Raw genomic sequence first — 15494 nt, 5'->3', positions numbered from 1 at the left:
ACCTGAAACGCTTTAAATTCCAATTGCAACCCTTGATCTGAAAACAACGAATACCTCATATCATCAAAATTACCAAAACACCCTTAAACTTAATTGTCAGACTCCGACTCTATTTTGTTCACAAATCCCCTACTAATATATTCTACCCAAGCAGTAGAATCCATGGATTCAAGAATTACTGACTTCGGGCACTTAGCTATGCCTTGTAAATTTTTCAGGCATATCAAGGCAAAATGGTCTTTTTGCTCTTTCAATAACCTCTATGTCATCTTTACTCCATGTTACTTTAAGATCCACACTCATAATAACATTTGACCACTCAGGTCCTCAACTCAACTATGATTTGTATCATGGATTCAGTATTCTTGATCCAAACCTGTTTGAAAAGGGTTTGTCTGGATCTAAATCAGGTAGTCTAATTGAATCCAACTTGAATTTTGGGTCCAAACTAAAATCCAAACCCAAATCCAATTTGTAATGGAAAAATCGAGTCTTCGCTACTTCGATTTTTCCACCGCACTCGATAAATCAATCGCACACGCATCCGATTTGTCTCGGTCTAGACTTAGTCGGTCTGACCCATATTGGGTCTACCTTTGGTTTGGACCGAATCTATCCCCCATCACAAACCCGATTTCGTTTGCTTACTAGTCAGGACCCGACTTGATCCGAATAGACTGAAACAGTCTGTCACGGTATATAGACCCGACTTGGTTCGTTAAGACCGAGTCAGTCTGTCAGAGTACTCAGACCCTAGCTCGGTTTGCGTCGATCTGGCTCGATCCGGTCATGCTCAAACCGGGCAAAATGGCTGACTTAGTCTGCAGAAAATGCATACCGATTCTGCCGTGCATAAATTCTGCAAAAGTTCTGGCAACACCATTGTTGCCGAACTGTTGCATCTTCTGCAAATGGTCGGTGCATGTGGTGATGAGGGCGGCGATCGGACATACTGCCTCCATGCGACAGCCGATCCTCTCCTCCTCATTTCTGTCACCAACGAGAGGCAGCGACAGAGGGGAAACCCCTCTGTTGTTCTCCTTCTTCTATTGCAAGGCTGGGACAGGGTTCTCCCTGTCCCTGTTTTGTTGCATCTCACCGGCAACCGTGAGGTTGCCGGTGACCCCCGTATATAGACAACGAACGAGAGCAACAACAGAGGGGAAACCCCTCTGTCGTTCTCTTCTATCCCAAGGCAGGCTCATGTCCCTATTGTGCTGCAACTCACCGGTAACTTGTGAGGTTGCCGGTGACCCCCCTGCATTCAGACAACACACGAGAGAGGGAGACTCACCTGACGGCGACCGGCGAAGGCTGCAGCCCTCCTCCTGATTCTCCCTACACGCTCCCTCTCTGCTCCTCTGGTGATCGAATGGGGAGATGAGAGGAGGCCCCCCCATGGCTTTTATAGCCATGGGGGGTTGCTCGGTTACCCCCTCCCACCTTCTGAATTAAATGGGGGTAGCCCGCTTCCTCTCCCACGATCTGATTCGTGGGAGAGGAAGGGGCGTCGCCCCCTTCTCCTTCCGTAACCCCCCCACGATGGGGGGAGCGTTCTTTTTGGGAGAACAAATATTTTAAACTTTGATGATCAGTGAATACCTCAAATTGTTCTCCATATAAGTAATGTCGCCATATTTTGAGTGCGAATACTACTGCAGCCAATTCTAGGTCATGAGTTGGATAATTTATCTCATGCACCTTTAGTTGTCTTGAGGCATATGCGATAACCCTGCCATGTTGCATCAGAACGCAACCCAATCCTTTATGTGATGCATCGCTATAAACGGAAAAACCTCCAGTGCCAGAAGGCAAAACTAACACTGGTGCAGTGGTCAATCGCTTCTTTATTTCTTGAAAACTTTTCTCGCACTTCTCAGTCCACTCGAACTTCATTTCTTTCTTTGTCAGCTTAGTCATGGGAGCTGCCAATATAGAAAATCCTTCTACAAAGCGTCGGTAGTAACCAGCTAACCCAAGAAAACTTCGAATTTCTGTGGCATTCTTGGGTGTAGGCCAGTTGGTTACCGCTTCAACTTTTGTTGGGTCTACCATCACTCCCTCTTTACTGATAATATGTCCCAAAAATGACACTTGATCAAGCCAGAATGCACACTTAGAGAATTTAGCATATAGCTTCTGATCTCTAAGTATTTGCAAAACGATTCTCAAATGTTCTGCGTGTTGTTCCTTACTGGCCGAATATATGAGTATGTCATCCACGAACACCACCACGAACTTATCCAAGAATGGTTTGAATAATCGGTTCATTAAATCCATGAATGCAGCTGGTGCATTCGTCAGCCCAAAAGGCATGACTAGGAATTCATAATGACCATATCTTGAATGAAACGTTGTCTTGGCAACATCTCCTTCCCGAATCTTTAACTGATGATATCCAGAACGTAGATCCAACTTAGAAAAACAGGCTACACCTTGAAGTTGATCAAATAGATCATCTATCCTTGGCAGAGGATATTTGTTCTTTATTGTCACCGCATTTAATTTCCTGTAGTCGATACACATACGCAATGACCCATCTTTCTTTTTCAGGAACAAGAGCGGTGCGCCTCAAGGTGATACCGATGGTCGGATAAATCCGATATCCAACAACTCCTGCAGTTGATCCTTGAGTTCTTTGAGTTCAGCAGGTCCCATCCTATATGGAGGAATAGAAATGGGCGTTGTACCTGGAGCTAGATCTATCTGGAATTCTACTTCCCTATCCGGTGGAAGTCCTGGAAGTTCTTCCGGAAAAACATCCATGAATTCCCGTACAATCTCTACTTCTGTGACTGAAAGTTTATCGTCATCCTCAGTCTTCATATAAGCCAAGTATCCAATCCAGCCCTTTTGTAGATACCGGTTGGCTTGAAGACATGATATGATTGTCGGTTTTGCAAGTTTTCTAACGCCTTGAAAGGTGATAGATGAAATTTCAGGGTGTTGAAAACTGACACTTTTTCCTCGACAATTAATCGTTGCATGATGGTTAGATAACCAATCTATGCCTAAGATAACGTCCACTCCCTTAAAGTCCAGTATTAGAAGGTCTACCGACAGTAGACGTCCTTCGACTTGTACCATATATCCTTGGATGACTTCATCTATATACACCGACTTTCCTACTGGTGTCTCTACTTGATATTTTATTTTTAGAGGTACCGGTGAAACAGGTAATAGTGCAGCAAAAATAGGGGTGACGAAACTATGTGTAGCACCTGAATCAATTAGAACATGTGCACTAACACCAGAAATTTGGAGTGTACCTTCCACCACGTCAGGGCTAGTCAAAGCTTCTTGCAGAGTTGCTGCATAAACTCGTCCTGGAGCAACCGGTTTCTCCCTGGGTTTTGTTCCTTCTCCCTGTATGGGCTGGGGACATTTCCTTGCAATGTGTCCCATTTGACCGCAATTGTAGCATTTAATATTCTTATCATCACAACGACCTTCATGCTTGAAGTCGCAAGTCCTACAGTTGTTGCCCTTGGAAGGCGCTCTTCGGTATCGAGGTTTCTTTGCTTCAGGTTGTTCAGGCTTCTTCCCCTGCTGCTTATTGTTGTTTTATGCACTACTTCCCTCATGTGGCTTCGAAGATCTGTCGTTGCCTTGCCTCTTCTTGAAAAACCTTCGGGACGACGAACTAGTTTGTCCTTGTTGTACTTGCTTTGGTTTCTCTGGTATCTCCGGTTTTGTTGTTCGAGCATCCCAAAACTCGTACCGAGATGCCATCTCCACCAACCTGTCGAACCTCCGAATTTGCAGAGGTCCCACCATCCTCAGAACTTCAGGTTTTAATCCGCGCTCATATAGCTTGCATTTTTTCTTCTCAGAAGATACTAAAGCCTTCGCAAATCTGGATAATGAATTGAACTTTGCGGTGTAGGCTGCTACACTCATACTTCCCTGTTTGAGCTTTCTAAATTCTTCTTCTTTCTCCATCCTCTCTGGAAAGAATTGTTTGTAGAACTTGTTCCTAAAGGTAATCCAGGAAACAAACTCTCCACTTCCCAGGACATCTCTGATGGATCGCCACCAGTACTCAGCATCCCCAATTAAGTTTGATGCCGCGACCCATGCTTTCTGGTCCTCTGGGCACTGTATCGCATCCAGTGCTTTCTCCGCTTGCATCATCCATTTCTCTGCTGCTACTCCTCCAGAAGTTCCGTCGAATGTGGGCACTCTCATATTCTTGAAGTTCTCAGCCCAAGAATTGTTTCCTGATGCTACTTGGTTTTGACTTTGATGTAATGAATTTTGTAATGGCTCATACAAAATTCTTTCTGTGGTATAACCGGGAGGCACACCACTACCAACTGTAGCACGTTCGTGTCAAGGTGAAACTGGTGAGGCACCTCCACCTTCTGCTCCCATGCTTCTTGGAGGTAGACTATCTGATGCTTGTGGAGACACAGGACCAATGGGGTTTGCCACACTTCTCCTTACAGAGCCCTCACTCACATGCCTTGCTTGAGAAGGGCATGCCTGTCTCTTGCTTACTTGAGAACCTCTTGACTGGTACGATGTTCCCTGACGAGTCCTTATACTGCAATATGAATAAAGTGATTACTAAAATTCATGCTTGCTTCCACACAGGTTTGCACATTTGACGTAAGAACTTACTATATATTAATAAAAACAACGTTTTTACAACTTTTCACGGGTTCTTCCGTAATACAACCCGTTACTTACTACTATCACTAGGCAACCATAGGCCTTTATTACACGATTTAAACAAAACAAACACTAAGGTGTCGGGGTACGAGGGGTGTAAGTAGGTTCTTCTTCTTCCTCGGAGTCTGATGGAACCCACACTGGTGCTGGCACTGCTATGTTGCTAAGAGCACGGAAGTATGTGTGCCTATTCATATGACCCCTGCCTCTCCTCAGTAAGGTCATTCATCGAAGAGGTTGCACTGATTCTCTTATTTGTTCATTCTCCATGATATTAGTGCCTCTACCTTGTTGCGCCATCGACTCTTGTACACCCTCATGACCGGATGCACCGAATTGCTCCTGACTTCTCCCGCTACTGGTAGTATTGCTCGGTCCTGCCCTATATTGGCCGAAACGAGACCTGTCGCAGCCCGAGCAACATGTTGCAGCTCCCCTACCACCTCGATTTGCCAGTGAACCTCTTCGGACGTGCCTATATGGAGGACGTCCTCGTGACCCTGGCGATTCTCCAACGGATGGTTGGGGTGGTGCTACCTCTTCCTCTCGATCATTGTACCCCCAGTTATTGATTATGACTGAAACTGGGGCTGGAGAAAGAACGGGAGGTGTCATACTCCTCATTGCCCTGGTGACGTCCATCATGGTTGTCACGAAGAGCGAAAGAACGGCAACCATCTGATCCGTTTGGATCACTTCAGGATGCCTCTGCCTCCCAGAGTTCCTACCGCCTCTACGGTCGCTCTCGTTGCCACTATCGTTGTTAATATTCATTCCTGCTAACAAGAGACACTCATAAGTTCAGGACCTTCCTATGACTCTTTTGCCACATATTCCTTTGGATGGTTGTAATTATCGTTCTTTTAGGACCTTCAACTTAATTCAAATTCTAACAAAATCTTCCTCTACAATCCAATTTTTCTTATTGAAACCTGGCTTTGATACCACTTGTAACGACCCGATCCGGGGCCTCTCGAGCCCGGGTTCGTGGACGTTAGTTCCCAGAGGGAAATTTCTCAATAATCTCAAAAACAGCTCAAAATCGTGCCAGAAATTTTTTTTTTCTTTTATTCAATACTTGAAGGTCCATACATCCATTTACAATAGCATAAAAATCCAAAGACAAAAGCAGAATAAAAAGTAAAGGAAAACCATACTTCTGATGTGGCTGATGTGGCAGAATCGTACTAAGTCCTGAGAGTGGTGGCAGCAGTCCCTGACCTACAGTTGCAACCAAAAGAAGGGGGGTGAGTTTACAACCCAGTAAGATTTCATTTACAAATAGACACGACCGTTGCAACTGTAGTGAGCTCTAAGCTCCTAGTCTTAGTTTAGTTTGCTACTTATGCACACATGTTAATTATGAATTTTACCCCATTTACCGCATCTCTATTATCATTTTCAAACAACTCTTCTACTCTAATCGGCTATTCCGGACATAGCCTCCTCGGGCATAGCAACCCATGTAGACAACTCAGAGTCTACAATGTTGGCCAGACTTATGAATCACTCACAAACAACGTAGTCCAAACCGGCCCAGACTACGGACACAGGTGCTGCAGCAGCTCTCCGGTTGCAAGTCGGGAGCAAGAAGACTCAAACGGTAGCTAGCCGAAGAGCCAGGGTGGCTATACCTGCCCCCAAGGTGTCTCAAGGAGCTATACCTGCCCCCAAGGTTTTGTGGTTCATGCTACGTCCTACATGTGTCTAGTGGGCAATGTTTTAACCCCTAAGGGTCACCTAGCAAACGTCTGAGATATTCCCAGGTTGCTCACGAGGTATACACATCAACATTACCCTAGACCATGCCTCCTAGTAGAGTTCTCATCACACACCGGGTGGTCATCCTATAACAACTTTTACTCAACCTTCACATCTTGAATTTAGTGTGTTATACAATCCTCAATGTATATCCACTAATTACTTTTAACACATGTTTACATGTCTGAACTGTTAAGGATGGCAACCCACCACGGATTAATTCACGACACTTACAATGCCCCTCCCAAGGCATAAGCGTGACATATCCCCAAGGTAATACCTACCTTGAGACTTTGGAACTCTAGCCTCAATTTTCACGTAACACATCAATCTCATACATGCAATCATGTCATGCCACTTTTATTTCATAACTCAGAAATTATGCATGATCAGGTTTAAGCATCATACTTGAACTTTATAGATTCCTAGTCATGCAAAACAATGTCTCTTTACAATAAACAAAACTAGCATACTTGAAGCACATGAAATCATATATAAAGATGCCTACACTAATTAGCATGTGTTTTAATCAACTAAGGAGGAATTTGCAAATGTTCACTTACCTGAAACGCTTTAAATTCCAATTGCAACCCTTGATCTGAAAACAACGAATACCTCATATCATCAAAATTACCAAAACACCCTTAAACTTAATTGTCAGACTCTGACTCTATTTTGTTCACAAATCCCCTACTAATATATTCTACCCAAGCAGTAGAATCCATGGATTCAAGAATTACTGACTTCGGGCACTTAGCTATGCCTTGTAAATTTTTCAGGCATATCAAGGCAAAATGGTCTTTTTGCTCTTTCAATAACCTCTATGTCATCTTTACTCCATGTTACTTTAAGATCCACACTCATAATAACATTTGACCACTCAGGTCCTCAACTCAACTATGATTTGTATCATGGATTCAGTATTCTTGATCCAAACCTGTTTGAAAAGGGTTTGTCTGGATCTAAATCAGGTCGTCTAATTGAATCCAACTTGAGTTTTGGGTCCAAACTAAAATCCAAACCCAAATCCAATTTGTAATGGAAAAATCGAGTCTTCGCTACTTCGATTTTTCCACCGCACTCGATAAATCAATCGCACACGCATCCGATTTGTCTCGGTCTAGACTTAGTCGGTCTGACCCATATTGGGTCTACCTTTGGTTTGGACCGAATCTATCCCCCATCACAAACCCGATTTCGTCTGCTTACTAGTCAGGACCCGACTTGATCCGAATAGACTAAAACAGTCTGTCACGGTATATAGACCCGACTTGGTTCGTTAAGACCGAGTCAGTCTGTCAGAGTACTCAGACCCTAGCGCGGTTTGCGTCGATCTGGCTCGATCCGGTCATGCTCAAACCGGGCAAAATGGCTGACTTAGTCTGCAGAAAATGCATACCGATTCTGCCCTGCATAAATTCTGCAAAAGTTCTGGCAACACCATTGTTGCCGAACTGTTGCATCTTCTGCAAATGGTCGGTGCATGTGGTGATGAGGGCGGGGATCGGACATACTGCCTCCATGCGACAGCCGATCCTCTCCTCCCCATTTCTGTCACCAACACGAGGCAGCGACAGAGGGGAAACCCCTCGGTTGTTCTCCTTCTTCTATTGCAAGGCTGGGACAGGGTTCTCCCTGTCCCTGTTTTGTTGCATCTCACCGGCAACCGTGAGGTTGCCGGCGACCCCCGTATATAGACAACGAACGAGAGCAACAACAGAGGGGAAACCCCTCTGTCGTTCTCTTCTATCCCAAGGCAGGCTCCTGTCCCTATTGTGTTGCAACTCACCGGTAACTTGTGAGGTTGTCGGTGACCCCCCTGCATTCAGACAACACACGAGAGAGGGAGACTCACCTGACGGCGACCGGCGAAGGCTGCAGCCCTCCTCCTGATTCTCCCTACATGCTCCCTCTCTGCTCCTCTGGTGATCGAATGGGGAGATGAGAGGAGGCCCCCCCATGGCTTTTATAGCCATGGGGGGTTGCTCGGTTACCCCCTCCCACCTTCTGAATTAAATGGGGGTAGCCCGCTTCCTCTCCCACGATCTAATTCATGGGAGAGGAAGGGGCGTCGCCCCCTTCTCCTTCCGTAACCCCCCCACGATGGGGGGAGCGTTACTCTCTCTCTCTCTCTCTCTCTCTCTCTCTCTCTCTCTCTCTCTCTCTCTCTCTCTCCCTCTCTCTCATGTGTGGTAACAATGAACTTGGAAGAACATCAGACAGGAGTATCTTCTTCGCACACAGTTTTGGCATCCTATATATATACCATGACCTATAAAAGCGACAGGGGGTGGAGCCCCCTAACAGAGGACCACAGTAGGCAGGGGGCAGAACCCCCTGCCGAAAAACAACAAAAGCGACAGGGGGTGGAGCCCCCTGCCGGCGAGAGGCGACGACAGGGAGCTCAGCCCCCTAGTAGACCGACCGACTGCAAAAAGGCAGGGGGGTAACCCCCTGCCGACAAGAGGTGACGACAGGGGGCTCAGCCCCCTGTCGACCACCCCTCACAAAGGAGAAGAAGAAGAAGAAGAGAGGAGGGTTTACCTCTGGAGACCGCGGCGACGAGGGACTCAGGCGGCGAGGGTCAGGGCGAGCACGCAGAGAGGGGAGCAAACGACAAAGGAGCTCTCGGGTGCCGGCGCGCGCCCTCTGAGGAGCAGGGGGAGCTCCGATGTTGGGTGGTGCCAGCCCAACACGAGAAAAAAAGGGGGAGGCGCTCGGGAAAGGGGGGACTGTTGTTGATGTTGTGGCCGACGGTCGAACGGGAGATGGAGGTCGGCGGCACGATCGTCGGCGGTTGCAGAGGAAGGGAGGAAACGATGGGTTGCCGGAACTCGAAAGCCGTCGATCGCAGCAGAGAAGAGGGCAACGGGGACAGGGGTCACCGACACTCGAAGGTTGCTGACGCTCGGAGGTCGTCGACGGCTTCGATCGTCGACGATGTCGCAGGTGGCCGCCGGGGAAACGAGGTTGTCGACGGCGACAGTGAATCGTCGGGTTGTCAGCTGAGGCCACCGGACTGAGGGTGGTTGCCGGCGATCGTTGAGCACAGTCGGCGATGACCGAGATACACCGCAAAGAGGAAAGAGAGCAGTGGTGGTGGCGAAGGAGGGGCCGGCGATACTGTTGATGGCCGCTGAGGCTGCCAGAACTCGGAGGCCCCCGACGTCTTCGGTCGCCGGTTTCCTGCAGCACACGGGACGAAGGCGGTGGCCGACGGCAAGTCGCCGGCGTCGGTGTCCGCAGGGAGGGACGAGAGGAGAACGGGAGAGGAGAGAGAAGGGGCGAGGGTTCTTGCCCCTCGCCCGAGACACCTGTGTCCTTTTAAGGACACAGGATTCTCGAGAAGCCGGGTCGCGGGTCGTGCTTGAGCTTGGGTCTGGGTTCGGCTCGGGCTCGGGTTCGGGTCCGGGTCCGGGTCTGACTGATACGATTTTTTTTTTTCTGACGGGCTTTACAATCCCACTTTTTTCTCATTCTTAGCACCATAATAACCTTCTCTTTAAAAGAGTTTCATGCCCCTCAAGCCTGGCCAAAAATAGGGGGCGCCCCATGTGGGAGCCCAACTGGAATACCTTTCTGGGTTTCTAGACCCGGGTCAACCCGATCAGTTGTTCGTGAATTCGTTAACACATCCATCAGCGATGAGAAAACTCTCAAAAATCCTCGAAATTTAGTGAAAATTTCAAGTGGGTGATGCAAACAAAACCTAGAATAACAGGGGGTAATTACTGAATGAAAAAAACCCTAAGAAAAAACCTAATTCTGCAAACGTTGTAAAGCTGAAGAACTTAAATGACAGCAAACAAATTAGGAGTAGGGAAAGATGGGGGAAGTAAACCCCAGATCGACCAAGATACCTCAAATTTTAAACCAGAAAAAAAATGACAATTACCTCTTTCGGCCTCAATTGAGAATCTCCAGTCTTTCGTTTCCCATCTTCTAGATTGATGGTGTGAAATCAATTGATGTTGTGAAATCAATCGAGAGAGGGAGAGAGAGACGCCTCAGACGCACAGAGGGGAGAGAGAGAGTTTAAAATAAGGGTTTCCGTAGACAGAAACCCGGATAAAAATGAGTGTTGATGACGAAAATATCCTTTGGCGTCGTGAGGAGCGAGTGGGGACCGGAGAGTCAAAAGCTTGACGGCATTGTCACAGTGGAGTACCAATGGGTTGATTGGATGCTCGCCCCATCTAACATAACCTCGGATGGGCTACTCATCCCTCCCCTCCCTACCAAATATGTCATGGTTCCGATCGGTCACCGCTAACTTTAGTGACTCGGTTGAGTCACAGTTTTTTATTTATTATAAAATACATAAATATATAAAAATTTATATTTTATTATAGATAATAATAAAACATATATCTTTAAAATTTACGTAAAAATATATATGGGTAAATATTTGGTACTAATTAAAGCATGAAACTATATAGTAAAAATCAACTTTATTTTATATTTTTTACATATCAAACCATACTGTAATACCCTAAATTTTGTATAACAAAACTCATGTAAAAAAAATAAACAGTTTTATAAAATTGTAGCAAAAAATTCGAACGGGTTAAAAAGTTGGTGTGTTACATAAAACTTATATATCTTTTTCCACACATATATTGAATTTATTCATAATTAAATAAATATCTATTACATATCCATAATTTAAATAATATCAGTCCATTTCAAGTTTAATTAAAATCAGAGTTAAAACGCTTGCAAGAGGGCGAAAGGCTTGGCTCGGTCCCCGTCGCAACCTCTCGTCATCGCTTGTGCATTCATTCGCTACTTGGAAATATTAAATTTCAATAGGGTCAGACAATTAAGTCTCAGTAGGGTAGAGTTATTCAAAACAAATAAATTAAAATGAGTAGACAAAAATTAATTCGATTTTTTAAACATTCAAACAAGATTAAACACATCAAAATTATATTTATAAACTTCTAACAGTGCATTCAAACATACATTTGCAAAATGCTCTCAACCACGCATTAAAATAACTATAAACAATTAATTATGCATGAGCAATTAAAAATGCATGCACTTACCATTGCAAGAATCGATTGTATTCAAGAGTTATTTATTAATTTTAATTAGGTTTTCTTTCTTATATGATACATGTCATGCCTATCTAATGCGTAATTACTTTAGATTTTAGTTCTTAGCCTTGTGGATACTAACATAGGCTTAAACATGGATCAAGGCCATAGCGCATGCAGTATTTTCAAACAAGGGTGTCTTTAACTTGGCTGGACACCTTTCACTAGTCTTGTGGGTAAGGGATAAGCGTATCGAGAGAGCGTTCCCAACACCATCATCCCGATACATTAATTTTTCACTCATGAGTTTCTATTCTCTATATTGCAATCTATTGCAGAGGCTTTTCCTATCTTCGTGGTTGGAGAGAAGCAATCTTCTATGCTAAAAATATTTTTTACGAAGCCGAAAGTATTATTTTTTCTCTCTTTATATGCATCAATATTTAGTGTCACATGTTTAAACTTTTTAAATTAATTACTTTCCATGCAACACTCAATTACAAAACCACTTAAGGGATTCGACCTCTTCAGGGCCCATGGATGTACAATTTTAAACATATGATTCAAGTTTTATTGCACATGCCTTTCTTTCATTTCACACTTGAGCATATATGAAGAAAAAAACAATGATTTTAAATGACCAAATGCATCCAACCATTCACATCATCATCATGTATATGTTATTCATATAAAACAACATGCATGAACCATTAACATTTGCATTTCATTCGTAAGGCAAACTCTTTCATCTCATTCATTAGCGAGAGACCACGAAGGCAAGCTAGTGCATCAACACTTTATTCAATGTGTGCCTCACACTTGGCATTTAATTCTCTACAGAAAACTGATCTTTAACAATTCATATATAATGTGATGTTCATTCGCAAAAGCACGCAAGAAAACACATAGAATTCGCAAGTACATGTGAATCAGGTCTCGGATCGGTTTAAAACTTGTAAAAACTCAATTTTGTCTGACTATTGTAGAGGTCACAGAAAATTATACATTCAGCGGACAAAGCTGAATTTTTTATAAATGATAGATAATTTTATCAGCCTTTTGATGTCACAAACCATTCGTACAAATTCCTCTAGATGAGAGAGATACGACCAGTTTAGTGTATGCCTGCACTTTTTTGTTCAGACTATCACGGTTTCGTGCTCAGGTCGAGAACAGAGGGATGAGAGAAATATAAATAATTTACCAGTCAAGTGTGAGGCCATAAATACGTATTAACGAGAAATATGCACTCGGGTGAGCCAAAATGGGCCACCCGAATTCATATTTTTGAAAAAAATTCACATTAACATATCAAATAAAGTTTCAAAACCAACATCACGTGATTTCTAAACAATTTACCATAGAAAAATATTGTTTTCACAGCTATTAAGCTAGAAAACTGATCCGTTTTTCTGAACCTTATTTTCTCATAAATAGTTTCGATGTTTTTGCAATAACACACATAATAATGCATATTTTTTCATGACAAAAATAACAAAAAATATGCTAAGCACCACAATACATGTACATGAATATTAGACCTTGATTTCTAACTAAACATCTTGCACGAAGCCATTAACCATTACATGAATCCTAAGAAATTATGATTTTTGTTTCTGACAAAATTGATATCATGCATATATTATTTTTGTTCATTTTAATTTCAGCAATTCGACCACTTTAGGGGTGGAATCGATTTCTTCTAGAAGAAATCAGAATCAACCCTCCTTATTTAAATCAAATTTAGATTTTGCAAGAATTCTTTCTTTTAGCAATAGTTTGAATCGAATTCAAAAACTCAATTTTGATAAAAACAAATTTTGAGAGGGGTTTTATTCTGAAAACCCTCTGTATTAAATTTTTTGACAAACTCAATGCCAATCCCACGTATGGGGAAGGTTTGGTGTAGGGTTTGTTCTTTTTAAAAACCAGAATAACTCATATATACGAGTTTCGAACCCCCTACCTCTTTTGCAAAAACACTTCATTTAGTTACAAAAAATGCACTCCGCAAGCAAACCGATAGTCCGTTATGTACGGTGACTGCATCAAAGTACTCCTCATGCTCCAAACACGTACATGAGTGCGCCTCTTGGTTGATTCAAGAGGGAAAACACAAGGGGATGGGAGGAAAAGAGAGGAGAACAAAGAAGAAACAAGGGAGAGCAAGGGGGGAAGAGGAACCAATTTCAAAGAAAGGCAAAATAGGGAGTCATGAGCTCCTCCTATGCATTTATAGGGTCTTGGGGTTAGGTCAAGGGTTGGGTTAATATCAGCCCTTGATCTGCAATATCGTGTTTTTTCACACTTAGCCAAATTATGATTTTTCAAAAATTTGGCTAAGTCTGAGAAAAAAATCGGTTAGACCCTATTATTTAGACCAATGTTTTTGAGTCTGAGCCTGGCTAAAGTCTCATTTACAAGGTCGAGATGAGCCAATAGAAGCGTAAGAAAGAGTTTTAAATTTGACCTTTAAATTCAAGCAAAATTCAGGTTATTTTCAGGTAAAGTTCAAAATTTGATATTAGTGTAATATGTCGTTGGATTTGTCTTGAAATGCTGAGCGCAACAGTATATTACTTTGCTGAATTCGAGTTTTGGTTGGCCTGAAAATTACATTTTTACAAAAAAGGAAGCAATTTGTTAAACTGGATCCGAATTTGAATCGGATCGAATCCGATGGATTTCACCCAAATTAATATAGATCTGGACTCTATCCAAGACCCATATTAATCTGGATTTGGTCTAATCTAAAATTTAATGGGAGTTGTGGAGTTGAATTTAGATTCAGATCCTGATTCAGATTCAGATCCATATCCAAATTCATGCTCTATATTTTTACAACTTTAAATTCAGTTAGGAGCTTTAAATTGAAGTTAATTAAGTATAAAAATCTTCCTAATCAATTTGATTATTTTTGGAAGCTTCTTAAATAATTAATAAATAAATTTTGAATTGGTAATTAGGGCTTCCAAAAATGGGTCCTCATGCTTACCTAATAGGGCTTGAGAGTTTGTAAGCTGGCTATGTTGTGGATACCCAATATTGGGTATCCATATTCCATCGTTAGCCTACAAACAGAGCAGGACGCATCATAAATGACTTAAAGACACTGGTCTGTGTCCCAAGCTTCACCTATGACACCACCAGCAAACATGCAGAAAATGAGAGTCAGGTCATGCCAGAGAAGTATTACTGTCATTGCTTGAATCAGGTCATGACAGAGAAGTATTACTATGTCATTGCTTAAGTCAGGCTTTAATTGGGCTTGGGGCCAAAAGTCAGGCTATAATCTAATGAGACCCTATGTTAGGAGGCCTAGGTTAGGCCAGTCTGGAAAGGCTCCATTAATTTAAATCCAAGCCCATTCTGGTCTGGTGAACTACCTAGCAGTAGGCCGTTCTCAGATATTTGCTCATTAGATTGTATAAGAGGCTCATAGCATATCTATAAGAATATTATAAAATCCATCTACAAAATCCTTGCTACCCTGGCTAGATGTGTTCCTAAAATGACCAAACGCATGCAGCATATCAGGGTAGCCTTCTGAAGGGCAACCAATGGATTGAAGACTCCAAGACCCACTGGATCCATGTGTACCTGATAAGGAGTAAGGCTTAAGCCGGCTCTGTTTGGACTGCATAGATCCGTGGATGGTGAAAAAAAAATAGTCCGCTCTCTTGCCCGTATGGGACAAGGATCCTACTAGTTGCATTTAGAACTAAAAAATGAGATAAAATGCCAACAACTTGCGTTTGTAGTCCAACGGTTAGGTTAATTGCCTTCCAAGCATTAGACCCGGGTTCACCTCCCGGGTTGTCACCCTTTCCCTCTCTTTTTTCCTTTTCCCCTCTCGCTTTCCTATTATATAAGAGACATTCATTCCCAAGAATAGTTGGTCATACAACCTCCACAGAGATTAAGTTAAAACTGGTATATAGCTGTTCCACAACACACCAAGATCAGTTGCAGCAGCGCTGCTGCAACTTCCGTACGGAAGCAAGCTGCCGTACCTTCCAT

The 15494-nt window shown here is 43.2% G+C and overlaps 1 protein-coding gene across 1 annotated transcript in view; it reads right to left on the bottom strand.

Moving 5' to 3' along the window:
* LOC149815231 (uncharacterized) overlaps positions 1 to 15494 on the bottom strand; it is a 17986-nt gene extending 2492 nt beyond the window's left edge. Inside the window, exons 1-4 of the mRNA XM_089990501.1 lie at positions 15432 to 15494; positions 14470 to 14545; positions 8980 to 9749; positions 5832 to 5895 (exon numbers count right to left, since the gene is read on the bottom strand). Coding sequence (XP_089846627.1) covers positions 5832 to 5895; positions 8980 to 9749; positions 14470 to 14545; positions 15432 to 15494 — 973 coding nt within the window. The remainder of the gene's footprint in view (positions 1 to 5831; positions 5896 to 8979; positions 9750 to 14469; positions 14546 to 15431) is intronic.

Source organism: Nuphar pumila, chromosome 15, assembly GCF_984573655.1.
Source record: "Nuphar pumila chromosome 15, dmNupPumi1.hap1.1, whole genome shotgun sequence".
In the NCBI taxonomy this organism is placed as follows: domain Eukaryota; kingdom Viridiplantae; phylum Streptophyta; class Magnoliopsida; order Nymphaeales; family Nymphaeaceae; genus Nuphar; species Nuphar pumila.
Note: the sequence above shows the minus strand (reverse complement) of the source record. Positions and strands in the feature narration are given on the sequence as shown.